The sequence below is a fragment of the Sparus aurata genome, chromosome 12 (assembly GCF_900880675.1).
Source record: "Sparus aurata chromosome 12, fSpaAur1.1, whole genome shotgun sequence".
Taxonomy (NCBI): Eukaryota; Metazoa; Chordata; class Actinopteri; order Spariformes; family Sparidae; genus Sparus; species Sparus aurata.
In genome coordinates this window covers 24,182,370-24,198,167 of record NC_044198.1, presented here as the reverse complement: position 1 = coordinate 24,198,167, position 15,798 = coordinate 24,182,370, and the positions used below count along the sequence as shown (strand labels likewise).

Sequence of the window (15,798 nt, the reverse complement as noted above, 5' to 3'; positions counted from 1 at the left end):
AAATGTGGCTAAAATGTGACCAGGAAGGACTGATATTCAAATATATATGTACAAGTGTCAAACCAATGGTTAATCATATTTGATACAACAGGGTTTTCTGTATTTTTGCTGAGGTGTTTACGATCTGCTAAATACAAATAGACTTTCTATATCATATTGTCTTTTTGTGTTTTTACATTCTCTGTTCTGCATTCTTGTTTTAAAGCACTTTACACTCAGCTTTGTTGTGTTTGACTCGGCTGTTGACTGTTTATTCTGTTATATTGTCTCCCTGAGTTTCCTGCGTTAGCTTACCAAAGCACTTTGAAAACTCTTCTTTTAAAGGTTTATTAAATTATCACAAGTTTATTATCATTGTTATTATTATCAATATTAAAGTACGCCATTGAACGTGATAAACTTAACCTCGCATCAACATATTAGCCTTCTTCTTCTGAGCATGTTAGCATTCTGGTACAGCTTCAAAGTACGAGAATAGCTCTGTGAGGATTAAGTCAGTTTTCATCACTCAGTGAATGTTATGTCCCTGTTGACTAGTCAGTAACTTTTATTTCTTTATTTTTTCTGGGATTGTTTTTTAAAAGTGTGTGGGAACCGGAGAACCCGGGGAAAACCCACAGAGGCATGACGTGTGGTGTCTACTGGCTGTCCGCAGTAGAGATGTTCTTGTTGTTGATGTTTGATGGCGATTGTGACAGCTGGAGTTGTTGAAGCCTTCTTACTTCTTCCACTTCTGTGGTTTCCTTAATCCCAGAAAGTGACGGACTCTTTTCCAGGAAGACTTCTTTGGTTTGCCTGTGTGAGTCTCTTCTTCAGTCTCGTCCAGAAGTTCGGGGGCCGGAGCTGTAGCGTTGGACTCCTGCTCACACGGCTTCTCTTCGGGGACTTCCGCTTCCTTCGAGGCCTTAAGCTCTGTGGAGAGCTCGAGGTTGACAGACGTCTGAACGGCAAGCTGAGCTTTCAGCTCCTCCAGTTGTCTCTCATAGCGTTCTTCCTTCTCCAGAGTGTTTTGCTGGAGATTGTTGATTTCCTCGGTCATCCTGTGACGGAGGTCGTCCTGCTCAGCCCTCAGGTTGGTAATCATCTGCAAGTCTTCGGACACTGTGTCTGCGTGAGCCTTGACTTCTTTCTCAAGCTCCCGCTGCAGACCTTCAGCCTGCTGTCGCACAGGGATGACTTCAGATTCATACTCTTGGCTGATCCTGTCCAGCTTGTCTTGGAGGAGGTTGTTCTTCTGCTGCTCCGTGTGGAGCTCAGCGGTGAACTTGTCCTGGAGGGTGTCAACCTGCTGTCTGACCTCAATGACATCAGCTTCATACCTAAGATAAGAATATAAAAGAAAGGTTAGAATAAGACCAACGTAAAACACAGTAACTGTCCTTGAATGTACATAATACGTGCAATATATCATAATTACCTGAGTCTGATCTCATTGTAGGAGACGCTGATCTGATCCAGTTCTTCTTGAAGAAGCGTGTTCTTGTCCTTCTCCTCCTGGAGGTCAGCTCGATACTTATCCTCGTTGGTTAAATAGGCGACCTTCAGCTCCTCGTAATCTGTCAGAATATCCTTCTTCTTCCTCCGCTTGGTTTCGTCTTTCACCTGAGCAGCTATCTTTGCGTTGCTGAGAGTTATATCATTGCTGTACTTTCTCAGCTGCTCCAGCTCTCTGGTGGTCTCTTTCCCCCTGTTGATGAACATTTCCTTCAGGGTTTTCTGCCTCTTCAGCTGCTCTCTGGTGTCTTCGAGCTCTTGGATGAGTCTCTCCCGAGACATGTCTGTGAGGCGCCCGCTGGAGTACTCCATTTCTTTTGGCTGGTATATATTCTGTCTAAGAATAAAACTGTCGTTGTCTCTGATGAACAGATATCGTTGTGTGGTTCCTCGCTTTTCTGTCTCACGTTAACACGGCTGTGTGTTCGCTCGATGAAAAATCGGACTGAAGAACTGTTGTCCTGTAAACCTACCTTTATATAGGCCCGGAACGGAGTGTTGCTGTGAAGGTTCTATATGGCTTTGATGGTTTTGCTTTCATCTCACACACACACACGCACGCGTGCGCGCGCGCACACACACACACACACACACACACACACACACACACACACACACTTTTTGAAAAACAGCATTTTTGTGATTTTGTGAAAAATTCAGAACTTCAATTAAAAGTTAACAATTCAGTGATAAAGAGCTGAAATTATTGAATAAAAAAGTCAAATTAACAGAAATATTTATAAACTATTAGATTACAAACCGAAATTATAAAATTAAAAAAAGTAATAATTATGACAAAATCAGTTAAAATTATGGAATAAAAAAAGTAAAAAAAGATATTCTAAATATCCAAACATTTAAGATAAAAAGTTGAATTTCTAAGAAGAAAATAAGAAATATTCATGAGATGAAGATAAAAAGATATAAGATTCAAATAAAAATCATGAGATAAAAAATAAAAAATTATAAGAAGATTTAAAAAAAGATTAAATTATGGAAAAAAAATCTGCAATTATGAGCGTAAAATTATTAACGTAATAATTATCATAATTATCAAATAAAAAAACAAAATTCTGAGAAGAAGGAATAAATAAGGGGAAAAACTTAAAATAAAGAGAAAAAATATTTAAATTATAAGAAGATAAAAAAAGATGAAATTATGTATATAAAATCCAAAATTATTAGATAAAATGTATTAATTATGAATTTTTAAGTGTGTCACAATTATTAAATAAATATTTACATTTCATTTTCAATTCATAATTATATCTTGTCATGTCATAAATTTGATTCATGACCATCAGAATCTTTTTTTCATTAAGATTTATTTTTATTTTTATTTTATCAATTTCTTATTTATTTATTTAATTTGTCGTAATTTGTCTTCCATATGTAAACACGCAGTCTGGTCTGTGGGAGCCGTTCACATGTAGGCTGTTGGCGCATGCGTGTTTCCTGTCGGCGGTATAAAAACACCTCGCAGCTGACGGCCTCCCCTTTAAAGGAGCGCAGTGATGAGGAGGCGCTGCTGGGCGGCGGAGGCTGTGCGCTTATCGGCGGGGGATCCGCTGGCTGTCATTTTTTTTTCTGTCATGTCCATCTTCGTCTGACGAGATGATGAAGAAAACTGCCTCCACATTCATCGGTGATGTGAGCCGGGCGCGGAGGAGGAGGAGGAGGAGGTCCTGAGTGGTGCGCATGTGGCGGAAGGTTTTCTTTTTTGGCCCATATGGAGCTGAAATCTGAAATCGCTCAATTTCAAGGACGCGCTCTTCATCTGTTTATTATTTTTTTTTCCTTTTATTCTCCCCCTCCAGCGAATGATTGCTGTTGAAACACTGGATTAGGAAACCATATTGTTCCGATCCAAGAGCTGTGTCAGCCTCCCTGCTGATGGGGGGAAACATGAATCCTGCGCTTGGATAATTAGACGCTTTTTTGCTTTTTGGGGTTTATTTTCGCGACGCATGGCGCAGGTTCGCTGCGAGGATGTGATCGGACAGGAATCCCTGCTTTCTCGCTCCGCTGCTGCCTCTTCACACGGTCGCTCATGATGCCCAGGGCTGTGCGGAGGCTGGTCCATTTGGTGCTGTTCTGCCCTCTGTCCAAAGGTCTGCAGGTACGCAGCGGGGTGTCAGTCAGTCTGTTGTCCTTTGTTGCTGTGATGATGATGATGATGAGGATAATATCTGCGTTGATGGCATCATAAAATGTTGTACACGTTAGAAAAACTGAGTGTGAGGAGAGGATGTTACAGCTGTCTTTGTTCTAAGGTCAAGTGACCAGCTGTCCTCTTATTTATTTATTTCCCTGCAGGCCTCAGTACTCTACATCTATTCTCAGCTATCAGGCCTCCTACTTAAACTATATGTCATTTGTTTCCCTTTATAATTAACTTCCTTTAATGTCACATGGGGCGTTACCGGGGACTTTTTAAAGAGTGTGAGATTAAGTCAGTTGTGCAAAATGTTTTGAAGAGGTGACATTTCTCCTCTGAATTTCTTTACATGGTTTTATTTAGAGTCTCAATCAAGAGCCGCACAAGTAAAAAGTATCTACACAAAAAAAGGGAAAACTTGAACCAGCAGGTACCAAAAGAGGAATGAATATCTGTGTAGCAGAACTGATTTTGTATTGTTTTTCTCTTGAAATAATGAGGAAATTGATTTATAGGATGTGTGTACATATGCACGAATTGTCATTTTTCACACAACTTTAAAATAGAAGACCTGTGTCCGTGCTCCACAACTCCCTGTGTGTAACCAACATGTTTTTTTTTTTTGCATGAACACGTAACTGAAATTGCAACACTTCCCTGTCAGCAAAACAGAATCCTGCAGATAACATTTTATGGCTGTTTCACAGACTTTTGGACGCAAAGTCAGATTCTGGTGCGACGGTCCTGGACTCTGCACCTCCCGCCCTCCACTGTTACATCAGTGTGGCTCCAATATGGAGTGTTGCATTCAGCGGTGACACACAGTCACGCCGAGAGTCACGAAAAACAAATTAGAATTCATGTCGATGATTGTTATTGTGACATTTCCTGCCATGATGTTGTCCTGCTCCATCAATAAAACCACAGGCTGTGTTGTGTGACCTGTAGGGGGTTGGCCTGACCTCCATGTTGGGAACCACCAGACCATTATGTAAAAACCGGTCTGAACTAGCTCCACCAGGACCGGCTGCAACAGCACAGGGCTGCTCATGCATCGATGCATCTGTATTAACAATCTATTAATGTCATACGCGATCAAACATCAGACACATGGACTATTCTAAGTAGTATTTAGGAGTTCATTTTGCTGCAACGTATGTGTGTTTGCTCGGGGTGGTTCTGGTTTCTAAAATGATCTGAGCCGTCTTGGTTTCTGATCTCGGGTGACCAGCTTTGGTCTATATTTGTGACCGGTTGTCATGTTGTTTTCTCTTCTCTTCCCCTCTCTTAAAGAGTCGCCTCCCGGCCATTAAGGTGAAGTACCTCCTCCTGGCCTGGCTGGGCATCCTCATCGCCAGCTGGGTCATCTACATGCAGTATGCCTCGTACTCCGAGCTCTGCCGCGGGCACGTCTGCCATATGGTCATCGTAAGTATGAGTCTCTGAACGCTCTCAACAGGCCGCTGTCACAACTTCATCAGCGTGACGGGGTTGGCGTGAAGGTCACTGCGTTATTTCGCCTTCACGCTCCGCTGTGCAGCCGTCTCTGACAGCAGCCAAGCCTCCTCATTGATTAAATATTATGTTACTGGGCTGGGAGCTAAATTAATATCATGATCAGATTACAGCTCGTTTGGGACAAAAGGGAAGATCGTCATCAGGAACAATGGAGTACATTCACGGGGAACAACATGTAGGTTGGTTGATGCTAGCGTCAGCAAAACGGTTCAACCTCATGCTGATGGGAAATCGGGTGAAGTTTCATAGTCTACCAAACATTTTTGGAGCTTCACATGAAAACAGCATTACCATTAATGGCTAAAGTAGCTGGGGACTTGATTTAAAACATAAAAAATAACCCCAAAAAACATGAAACGGCTCCCAAACAGCTCATGCAGCGTAATCCAAGTCTTAGAAGGCCCAGATTAATTTGAAAAGACGTATTTACCCACTTCAGACGGAGTGTGCGCTGATGCTTTTAGCCTAGCAGCTACAGTGTAGATCTCAATTTAAAAAAGGGTGTTATTAACGTCTTTTCAAATCAATTTGGGATCTTGGGGCTTCAGGACGAGCTGTATAGAGCCATTTTATGTCGTTGCTTTGGCTGTTTTAAAACAAGTCCCCATCTACTCCAGTTGTTTAAGATAACGCTGTTTTGCCGGGAAGGTCCAGAAATGTTTTGTGGACGATGAAACTTCAGCTGACTTTTTATCTAATAGGGCGAGGTGATGCCTGAATTTAAATTTTTTTGGGTGAACTGTTCCTTTAAAGATTTTCGAAAAAGGTTCAAAAGAGCTGTCGTTTTTTTTAGACACATTCAAGATCGGAAAAAAGCTGCAATAGCACACACATAGGGGTTTGTTTTGAATCAAGTATAAGAGGATTCAAGCCTAATGTGTCAATGATTTCACTGGGTGAAAAATAAAGTCTTACACGTCAATCTGGCAATCTGGCACGTTTTATAATATTTTTGGACGTGTGTTGGGTCTCTACACTCGATCGATCATGTTCCAGCTGCTGCAGTGAATTCCTCAGACGCCTATTCACGTTGTAGATCTCAGAACAAAGAGAAATTAAGACAACTGAATAAGAGGACTGTCTTTTAAAGAAAAAGAAGGTCAGTTCTTGGTTTCAGCCTCTTTCCTCCATGCACCTCCTGTGTCTCTGGGTAAAAACACAGCCTTATAGCTCAAACACTCTCCTGCTGTGAGCAGCTGTGTCCAGAGATCCGGGCCGTCGTCAACAGAACAAGCTCTGACATTTAACGAGACATCGAGGAACACGATGACTATTGAGGGGATAGCTACTCGGGACAAATTGATGCACAATGGAAGATCAATGATGTAACCTCATTATACGAGATAATCAGATGGTGCACGATGAGAGCGCGTGCCTGTGTGCACGTGGATGTACAGTCTGTGATCGTGTTGTGTCCCTTTTTAGACAGCGGAACATCGATGTGATTTCAGGTTAACATGTTGTGCAGCTAACTAGAATTAGTGCTGACGAGGGAAGCTGTTTGTCGGGTACACAATAGGCTTTTGATTGCCTGTTGCTGCTCTGTAGTTCGGTTGGAAAAACTTTAGAAAACCGGCAGTAATCTGTGCCTGGCTCAGGGGTACTGTGCTCTGTTTGTGGCTTTACGTTGCAGAGAGAAATCTCATATTTGATATAAGATACAACAAACTGCTGCACGGTTTGTATGGTGCAAAACAACAAGGACAGACCTATGTGAGTAAGAACAGCGGCATGGTGGGAATGCATCGGTGAAGATGGACATTTTTGGAAATAAGAGATTCATTTTGTTGCTGAGAGACCATCCACTGGTTTGTATCATAAATATATAAATATATATCAGCTGGTTAGCTCAGGTTAGATGAAGTGTGGGGAATCTCCTGGTAACCCTACAGTCAAGGCATGATGCCATGTAGGGCTGGGTATCATCAGGTACCTTGTGATACTATCACGATATCTTGCCCACGATAATGATAATATCACAATACAGCGATTCTGCGATAATCGTTATATTGCAAGAAATTTCCTCCACGATACATCATGATATCTGTGTCACTTAAGAAATTTTGAATTTATTGGCTGCACTGAATCCATTTCACAGGAATTACAAAACATTGGAAATCAATTTCACATGAATGACAGCCAAGTAAAACAAAGTGTATACTGCACAGTGGCTCTTCTTAACACACACACTGACCACAACTTCAATATTATTAAATATCGATATTTGGCGCCAGTGTATCGATAACGTACCTCAAGACGAAATATCGCGGTATATATCGTAGTATTGATATTTTGGTACACCCCTAACGCCATGACATCCATCCGCTGGCCGAGCTAGCTAGTTTAAGATATAGTTTTACGACACTGTTGCTAAAAAGAATTTGTGTAAATTGTTTGCCGAATGCAGAATGTCTCATCTTCTCTTTTGAGCTGATGGAGACTCTGTTAGATTTGGGCAGCAGCTGGACAGGCAGGTGATCGTGAACACCAGTGCCAACAACAGAGCGGCAGATCTGGAATATGATGCGAAGGAGAACAACGAGGGGAGCTTGGGTGAATGTTTTCACAGCCTGGAGGTGTAAATAAACAGAAATCTTCTTACAGAAACACTCGATGTAGAAATATTGGATTTGCAAGAGATGAGAGACTCTCAGAGGATCTGTTCCCCGCGGTTAATGTGGCGCATTTCCTGTTTTTCGTTTTTTACAGTGCGATCACTACAGAAGGGGGATAATATCAGGCTCCTCCTGCAAGGCGCTGTGTGATCAGAGGACTCTAACCCTGCAGCGCTGCATGTCCACCTCCTCCACACATCAGGTACAACAAACATGCACGATGACTTTTGACTAAAGAAAAAAACATCCCATATGGCCATAAGTTGAATGTCAGTCAATACGTAGAGGCACACACAGTCAAGCATTCCTACATATTCTCTCACCTCTCTGTTTGACTTGCAGGTGTACAGCGGACTGTGGAAGGAGAGGCCAGTTGTGATCAAGTGCACCATCGAGGATCCGGTGAAGATCGACGGGGCTCCGGACTCTGTGCTGCGCCAGGAGATGACCTTGTTTGACAAACCCACTCGTGGAACCTCTATGGACGAATTCAAAGAGATGCTGCACAGTTTCCTCAAGGTACTTTTGTCTCCACCATAGAAGATATCATAAGTAACAACGTACAACATAGAAAGAAGAATCATATAATCATAAACTGTATTAGAAATGGTTTAGGATGACATTTGGGGTTTTTTGGTGTTACGGAATCATTTTCCCTGAACACAGAGTCATCCTAATTGATGTGAGTGAGAATTATGGGGAATAACATGAACCATAGATGAACAACCACGATCAATATGATCAATTTAAGACTGTTGGGGAAACGAACACTGTTGGAGAGGCTTAAAGTGACATTAGCTTGTTCTCCTCCACCGTCACCATTGCCTTTGACCGGTATAAATCAAACTCCCATCTTTTCTAGTTTATTATAGCAATCTAGCTGTCAAAATTGAGACAGCTGTTATGGATGCAGGCGGTCTTGAGCATATTCCAAACACAGATGCAGGCATGACAGGACAAGTGCCAATTAGGTGAAGTTAAGTTGAGTTGAGTTAAGTTAGGACTGACAGTTTCCGTAATGAGGGCTTCCTTGTAATAACCCAGCTGTGTCGCCCTCCTTCTTGCAGGTGAACCTTGGAGAGCAGTCTTCTTTAAGTACCTTGGTGGACCGGGTCATCACCCTGGCAGATGTCAACCAGGATGGCAAAGTCTCTCTAGCGGAGGCCAAGTCCATCTGGGCTCTTCTCCAGATCAACGAGTTCCTCCTGATGGTGGCGCTGCAGGAGAAGGAGCACACCCCCAAGCTGCTCGGCTTCTGCGGCGACTTGTACGTGACGGAGCGTGTGGGCCACAGCTCCCTCTACAGGCTGGAGGTGCCTCACTACCTGCAGGCTCTGGTCCCAGAGGCCTTGAGCTCCAGCCTGAACCACTGGCTCGCACCGTCCTGGCCTCGCAGGGCTCGCATCACCATCGGCCTGCTGGAGTTCGTGGAGGAGGTCTTCCATGGGTCGTATGGGAGTTTCCTCATATGTGACGCAAGCCCTCGCCACGTGGGCTACAACGCAAAGTACGACTGCAAGATGGCCAACCTGCGCAGCGTGGCATCTGAGGCAGTTGTGCGGGGATTTTTGAGGGGCCGGCGATGCGAGACCAACGCAGACTGCACTTACGGCCGGGACTGCACGGCCACCTGCGATCGACTCGTGAAGCAGTGTAACACCGAGGTCGTACAGCCGAACCTGGCAAAGGTGTGCGTGCTGTTGCAGGATTATCTGCTTTTCGGAGCGCCGTCAGACCTCCGGGGGGATCTGGAGAAGCAGCTCCGCACCTGTGTGACGCTCAGCGGCCTGGCGAGCCAGATGGAGGTGCATCACTCACTAGTCCTGAACAACCTGAAGACGCTGCTGTGGAAGAAAATCTCTAACACTCAGTACTCCTGAGAGCAGACTGAGACGATCCAACCTGTACCTCTACATAACGAGTGAATTATGAGTCATTTCTGCTTCTGAAGCTTTGCCAAATGTTAAAGAGGGTGGCGGTTATAAATGTAATGTCACTCTACACTGACTGTGAATAACAGCATACTGTGACATAATGAATATATACAATACGAAACAGCTGATGGCGAAGATGTGTTCAATGAGCCTCATACGGGGCCCCATAGTGCTTTTGTTTTTTCCCTATGCGTTATATTTTGAGAAGCACACTCATCTGTTTAGACGTTATTCTCAGGGCAACGCCTATGACTTAACTTGTAAAATAATCTGTGAGTAAATAATCTGTTTTTAAACTTAGTTTCATAGGGTATTCTTTTGTTTGTCGCTGGTAGAGACAGAGAGTCAAATTGTGAAGAGGTGTGTTTTTTGTACAACTGTAAATATATGTGGAGCGTTGTGTTTTGTCGTTGGGTATAAGAAGCGGAAGGATCAATACAAATGATGGTAGAATAACGCGTATAGCACTGAAATGTCCCTCCTGGTATCGATCTGATATTGATGATGTATTGAAATCGACCCATGAACATACTGGAGTTGTAAAGGACAATCAAGACATGATTAAACTTGAATTCACTTCTCAACCATGAATACGTTTTGTCTGAAAATTGATTTTTAGCAGAGTTTCATTAAAACTTTATAGATCTAAACTGGGTGGTCGGCGTTGGAGGAGATGTTGCTGGGTTGAGTGAATTTCTCTGTGGATTTCATGTTTCTTGATACCTTCACAGTGTTTTTTTATCATTTAAACCTGCTTTATAATCAAAGGTGACAAGGAAATCTGACTCTCTACAACTTGGGACCTTTAAAAGGAGCATAATTCAGGTAAAACGTTCCTAGATAGGCTGGGCCAAGACACATGTACTCACTTTTCCCTTTTCAAACATTTCCATGCAGGCGAGATGTCACTGCAGCGAATATCGTGTCACGTTAAAGCAGCGTAACTAACAGCTGTAGCTATAAACTTGACAGGATAGAGGAAACTTAACATAATAATCATCCGTACACGACCAGCTAACCTTCTAGAGGTCACTTGATCCATCATCATGGTTTTATTATTAGAAAGTCACTCCAACAATCAGATTGAAACAAAAGTGTTTTGTAGTTATAAACTTGACAGGACCGAGGAAACTAACAGAATGAAATCCTCTTAGTCTTTTGCGTTGGCAGATTCGTTTTCACGTAACCACCCAACCTTAAGATTCAAACTTGCTTTGTTGATATGTTGACATGTACAACATAAAGAAATCTACACTCACAGATTTCTTAATGTCATTGTGCACCTTTCCAATAAGTCTGTCGTCATAGCAGAACAATGTTTAATATTAAAAGTCTTATGGAACAAATACAAATGTCTCAGTTCAAATTCATTGAAATTATATAATCATATAGTTTAGAAATGTGTTCTCCCACTAAAACATGTTAATAATTGAGTGAAGATTCATCCACTATGGATTATTTTGGCTTTGTGACGATATTTGATCATTGAAACATTTACAATTTTATTGAGCAGCAGTCATTGGTTGCTGAGATAAACATGTTTAAACGTATGAGAGTTCGTTGAAGAAAGACATTTCTCATTATCTTTTTTTTTTAAATGCCAATATCTCTGTTTTTTATTCAAAGATAATAACAATTTAATGGTGGGGGAACCAGAGCACCTGGAGGAAACCCACAAAAGCAGCAGAAAGGCCCTGTCCAAGTGAGATCGGAACCCAGGATGTTTAGTAATTAATACTGTAAAGTCATGTATAGCCTTGGTGATATGGACACCCCCCCTCAAGCGGGCAAGGAAAAACTCTCAATTAAACTTTTTAACAAGTGAAACTGAAAGAAACCTTGGGAAGGACCACGCAAGAGGAGATCCCCTTCCTGGACTGATTGGTGCCAAGTGGCAAACATGACAAAATTTGGATCAGGGCCCGAGCTTATCTGACAACTCAGGATTCCTAGAATTGCTTCCAGCTGGACTGACGTGATAAAGGTGTTCTGCCCATAGCTGAAGACTTTCTGAGGGGATCATGAGGGCTGCCGTTCCTTGATTCTCGCCGATCATTGAACAACTTAGGTGGCAAGGACGAACAAGCAGAGAGAGGTGGGAGTTTGCCGCCCTGTACATGTGTGCAGGTGTATCTGATGATATGGACCAAGTCCGCTGTGTATACAGAATACTCCAGAGACATGTCTGCACAGCGTGCGACCTCAGCACCTTGTCTGCTGTAGGCCGTGTCCTGTCTGCAATGAAGGAAGTCCCACTCAGTCCCACTCGTCCTGTTTGTATCACCGCCATTAAGTGAGGCGGGGCGAGGCATATTGGCCACGGGCCTCGCCCCGGTTCTCACTGGTTCTAGTTCTCCGTCTGTAATAAACCCTCCCTTGGGTCTGTATGGAACCTGTGCATCAGGTTTCGAAGGCGCTGCCAGTAACCTTTTCAACTCTAGATCCGTTGTACGTCTGAGTGGCGGTAACTCTCTGTCACATGCACACTCCCCTACTTTGGGTTTGTCATGGTAACAGCAGTCTTCCAGGCAGCAGGTAAATCCACCGTCACACCCTGTGGTTGGTTTTTGTCCCTGTGCCTGTTTTGAAGGCACTTCCTGTTGGGTGGGTGGGAGAACTAGAACTGCAGATGGTAGAGATGCTTTAGTCTGACTTGTTGCGTCTCTCTCCATGTGTGGCGGTGATGGTACTGGTACTGGTACTTGTCCTTGTGCAGATGGAGATATCTCTCCATGAGTTAGACCCACTATGTTGTTAATAGTAGGGAGCCTGACTGAAAGCACTCTAGGCATCTTTTGCCTCTCGTCAGTGGGCGGTGATACCCTGCAGGATGCAGGTGGTGTGATGGACTTGCTGGATAAAGGTGACGGAGGTTCCTCAGGGGCTGTTAGCGTCTTTTGCAAAACAGCCCTCTCTGTAGAAGTGAACAAAGAGCAATAAAAAGCATGTTAAAAACTGGACACGACACAAGATTTTCAAAAATATAGATATGTTGACTTGAAACAAACTGTTGTTAATTGAACAGTTTAAATAGGGATGAGAAACAAACTAGTTTTCATACTGTATCTCCATACACATCAATTAATCAATCTCATAATCGACTCTGGATCAAATCCTAAAACTTACCCCACTGCTCTCCATAGTCGAAGGCGACCTCCTTGATGTCCCTCGCTTCGTCTCCTCCTCTGAATTGGATCATCTCTTCCATAAATTTGGACAGAAATCCTGGGATGTCGTCCGGCTGCTTTAAAAGCACTGCCCTGGACATACACTCCAGCAGGCTCTTGAGTCCGTACGGCGTGGGTTCTCTGTTGCTCATTTTGGTTCGAGATTGTTTCAATAACCGCTCTTTCTCCGAAGACAAGTGGAGCAGATGTGATCTGTGATCCTGAGACGAGTGTTCAGAACCTCCAGTGTTGTTTTTGTTAAGAGCAGGAACGGAACACTACAGAACTGCTTGGATGTGTCAAAGGAGAGCGGAAAGATTCCATGCAATTCAAATGATGCAGTATTACACACACACACACACACACACAGTAATAATTAATAAGGCCCTGATAATGTGCTTAATAATATCAATAATAAAAAAGCTTAGATGATGAATGCTTGAGATCAAGTAGCTGCAAATGGGCCTAAAACTGCTAATAATATATAAAAATTGTATTAAATATATTATATATATAAAGTATGTATTAGCTTGTTGTTAGCTTAGCTTGCAGTTTACAAACAAGTTTCTTCAACAGGTTTAAAAAATGTCTTTTAATCCAGAAATAACAATAAAACAATAAAAGGCAACAAGATCATTTCGATGACGCCATTATCAACACGTACATATAATCTTATTAAGACATAATAATGTATAAAAACATCTGATAGTGACTTATACATGTTTTATTCACTGATTCAAGAAAGTAAGTAAAAAAACACATAAGAGAAAATAATTTCTGCTCTGAAATGTTTCATTTCTTATGATTTGCACTCAGATATGTAAATATTTAACAGAGACTAAAGGGTCTCCTGTCTTTTAAGTTGAAATCTGACAGATTTCTTGTGGTAGTACACAAACTCATTCACCTGCAACATTTACCTGTATCAAGCACATATGGAAGCATTTTGCTGCCACACAAGGAAAAACAAAAACAACGCTGCCACTTTACAATGTGAACATTTTATTGTAATAACGTGAAACGATAATCCTCCTTAGTGAACACGTTCTTATCACAATGTCATCTGCTGTACTTAGTAACAGCAAAATCTCATCAAATCAGGTAAATGAGACATACAAACCTTAAACCTTTTCACGTTTTTACAATAAAATGTTTCATTATTAGTTTCTTTTTCCATTTTTTCATGGCAACAACACACTCAGTTCCATAAATACACAAGTCTCGTGCTCCTTTAATTAAATGTAGATCAGAATCTATAAATCATTCAAATAAAGGGTAAAGGGATATTCAGAGTTTCAGTCTTTTCTGGTGACTCTAAATTATTGGCTTTACTTAAATATTTCTGAAAATTTGAGCAAAACTTTGAAATGCCACAAAAAATAAAAAAAATAAAATGTGTTTTTTTATCCTTGAGGTTTGGGGCAAATTGTGTATTTTAATATCATTTCTTTTAAACATCGAAATGAGCGGTTTTAGTATTTACAGTCGTTGGATCAAACACACTCAGACTTACGTTTGACTTTTTATTGAACACCTGTCACAACATAATATCACAAACACTTAGACTGCAGTCTTGACACATTCACTAATATCTTCAGGCAGGTCTTTAAGTATTAATGTCAAAATTTTCTCCTGTAAAATTCTCCCGTTCCACCAGAGTCTTCGAGGCATCACATCTCTGCAGATGGATCACAGTCTCTTGGCCCGAGCCTGGAGCGCTGTGCTGAGAAGACAAACCACAACAAGACGTTTGGTTAATTTAGTCTCAACATCTATAAATCGCATCATCTTTTACCAGCTTTAGATAAATTCATCTATTGGTAGACTTCATTTTTCAGAAACCCCACTGTTGGAGGTTCTGAATTCAGATGACAGTGCAGACCTTTTAATCTCTGCCACCTTATGACACAGGCTCGACACAGAGTCGGACTGCAACGCCTCAAGGGGCAATGTTGGATTAGAACAAATAAAACACAGGAACCTCACCTTTTCAAGCAGCTCTGCAGCTGCTCCACAGGTTCATCTGGTCCATCAGAGGTGGAGCCTGACCTGTACCATGAAGACATTCGTGAGCAGGACAGAACAAGATGTTATTACAGAGATGCAAAACGACTAATCCTTGAAATCTGGGAAGTTTTGGGTGTAACTGGCAGAACCCAGGGGATTACAACGGCCTCATTACCAATGAATAAACAGGAGACTGTGTGCAACAAGAAAAACGTACTCAGGTCACTCTTACAGGACTTCTGCAGGTTTCAACAAGTTAACTTTAACAGCTCTCAATAAACTAATCGAGGACCATAAATACATCAAATTTGTTGTCTGTGTTTTTCTGTTTGTGTGGGTTATTTATCCCATTTTATTTCTTTCTTAAATATGCTAAGTACGTGGATGTTGGGTTCAGTTCCTCTAAATGAGGAAAGCTGTATCTATCCATTGTTTTACAGTCAAACTTAATAATTGTTTCATTGTTTTTGTCTATGTGTAAATGTGAAATGCATGTAAAATCATGAAATACATTGTTGAACAAACAAAAACCTTGTTGCAAACTGAGTAAACTAAGTATCTGGCCCGGTTCCATACCCAAAGCCCACCGTACAGTGGCAATTGAGCTATCGTGAGCCAGTTACTTACTTTCTGCCCACATTTAGCACAACAGAGACACTTCAGTCAGAGTTGAGTCTCAAGGGGCAGGATTCATTCTAATTCATCCAGTTTGCAAAGGAACATTTCCAGCAAGACCAGTTACCGTTATCTGAAACGCCGTCATCTCAGTCTCTGAGATCAGCCGCTCTCATGGGGGCAAAGCCACATGTCTTCTCGCTGCGCAGGAACCTGTATGAACAAGAGGAATGTGTCAGAAGACAAGGGAAAACATGTTCTCTAATACAAAACATGACTATACAAAAGCA

General features: G+C 42.0%; 3 protein-coding genes and 1 non-coding gene across 4 annotated transcripts; 1 reads left to right on the top strand and 3 right to left on the bottom strand.

The window, feature by feature from the left end:
* Positions 1-534: 534 nt before the first annotated feature.
* On the bottom strand, positions 535-1,962 carry LOC115593031 (centrosomal protein of 112 kDa-like). The gene is made up of 2 exons (XM_030436345.1): positions 1,418-1,962; positions 535-1,319 (listed from the first exon to the last, which is right to left on the bottom strand). The coding sequence occupies exons 1-2, from the start codon at positions 1,804-1,806 to the stop codon at positions 719-721; spliced, it is 990 nt and encodes a 329-aa protein (XP_030292205.1). The 5' UTR covers positions 1,807-1,962; the 3' UTR covers positions 535-718.
* A 972-nt stretch (positions 1,963-2,934) lies between these two features.
* dipk1b (divergent protein kinase domain 1B) lies at positions 2,935-10,310 on the top strand. Its single transcript, XM_030436731.1, has 5 exons — positions 2,935-3,613; positions 4,946-5,080; positions 7,880-7,987; positions 8,128-8,304; positions 8,853-10,310. The coding sequence occupies exons 1-5, from the start codon at positions 3,545-3,547 to the stop codon at positions 9,663-9,665; spliced, it is 1,302 nt and encodes a 433-aa protein (XP_030292591.1). The 5' UTR covers positions 2,935-3,544; the 3' UTR covers positions 9,666-10,310.
* Positions 10,311-11,304: 994 nt separating this feature from the next.
* LOC115593248 (uncharacterized) lies at positions 11,305-13,143 on the bottom strand. The gene is made up of 2 exons (XM_030436732.1): positions 12,846-13,143; positions 11,305-12,633 (listed from the first exon to the last, which is right to left on the bottom strand). Exons 1-2 carry the CDS (start codon positions 13,036-13,038, stop codon positions 11,669-11,671), a joined length of 1,158 nt encoding a protein of 385 aa, XP_030292592.1. The 5' UTR covers positions 13,039-13,143; the 3' UTR covers positions 11,305-11,668.
* Positions 13,144-14,702: 1,559 nt separating this feature from the next.
* On the bottom strand, positions 14,703-14,837 carry LOC115593377 (small nucleolar RNA SNORA17). The gene has a single exon (XR_003986303.1). It is a non-coding gene; the product is annotated as a small nucleolar RNA SNORA17 (small nucleolar RNA).
* Positions 14,838-15,798: the final 961 nt, after the last annotated feature.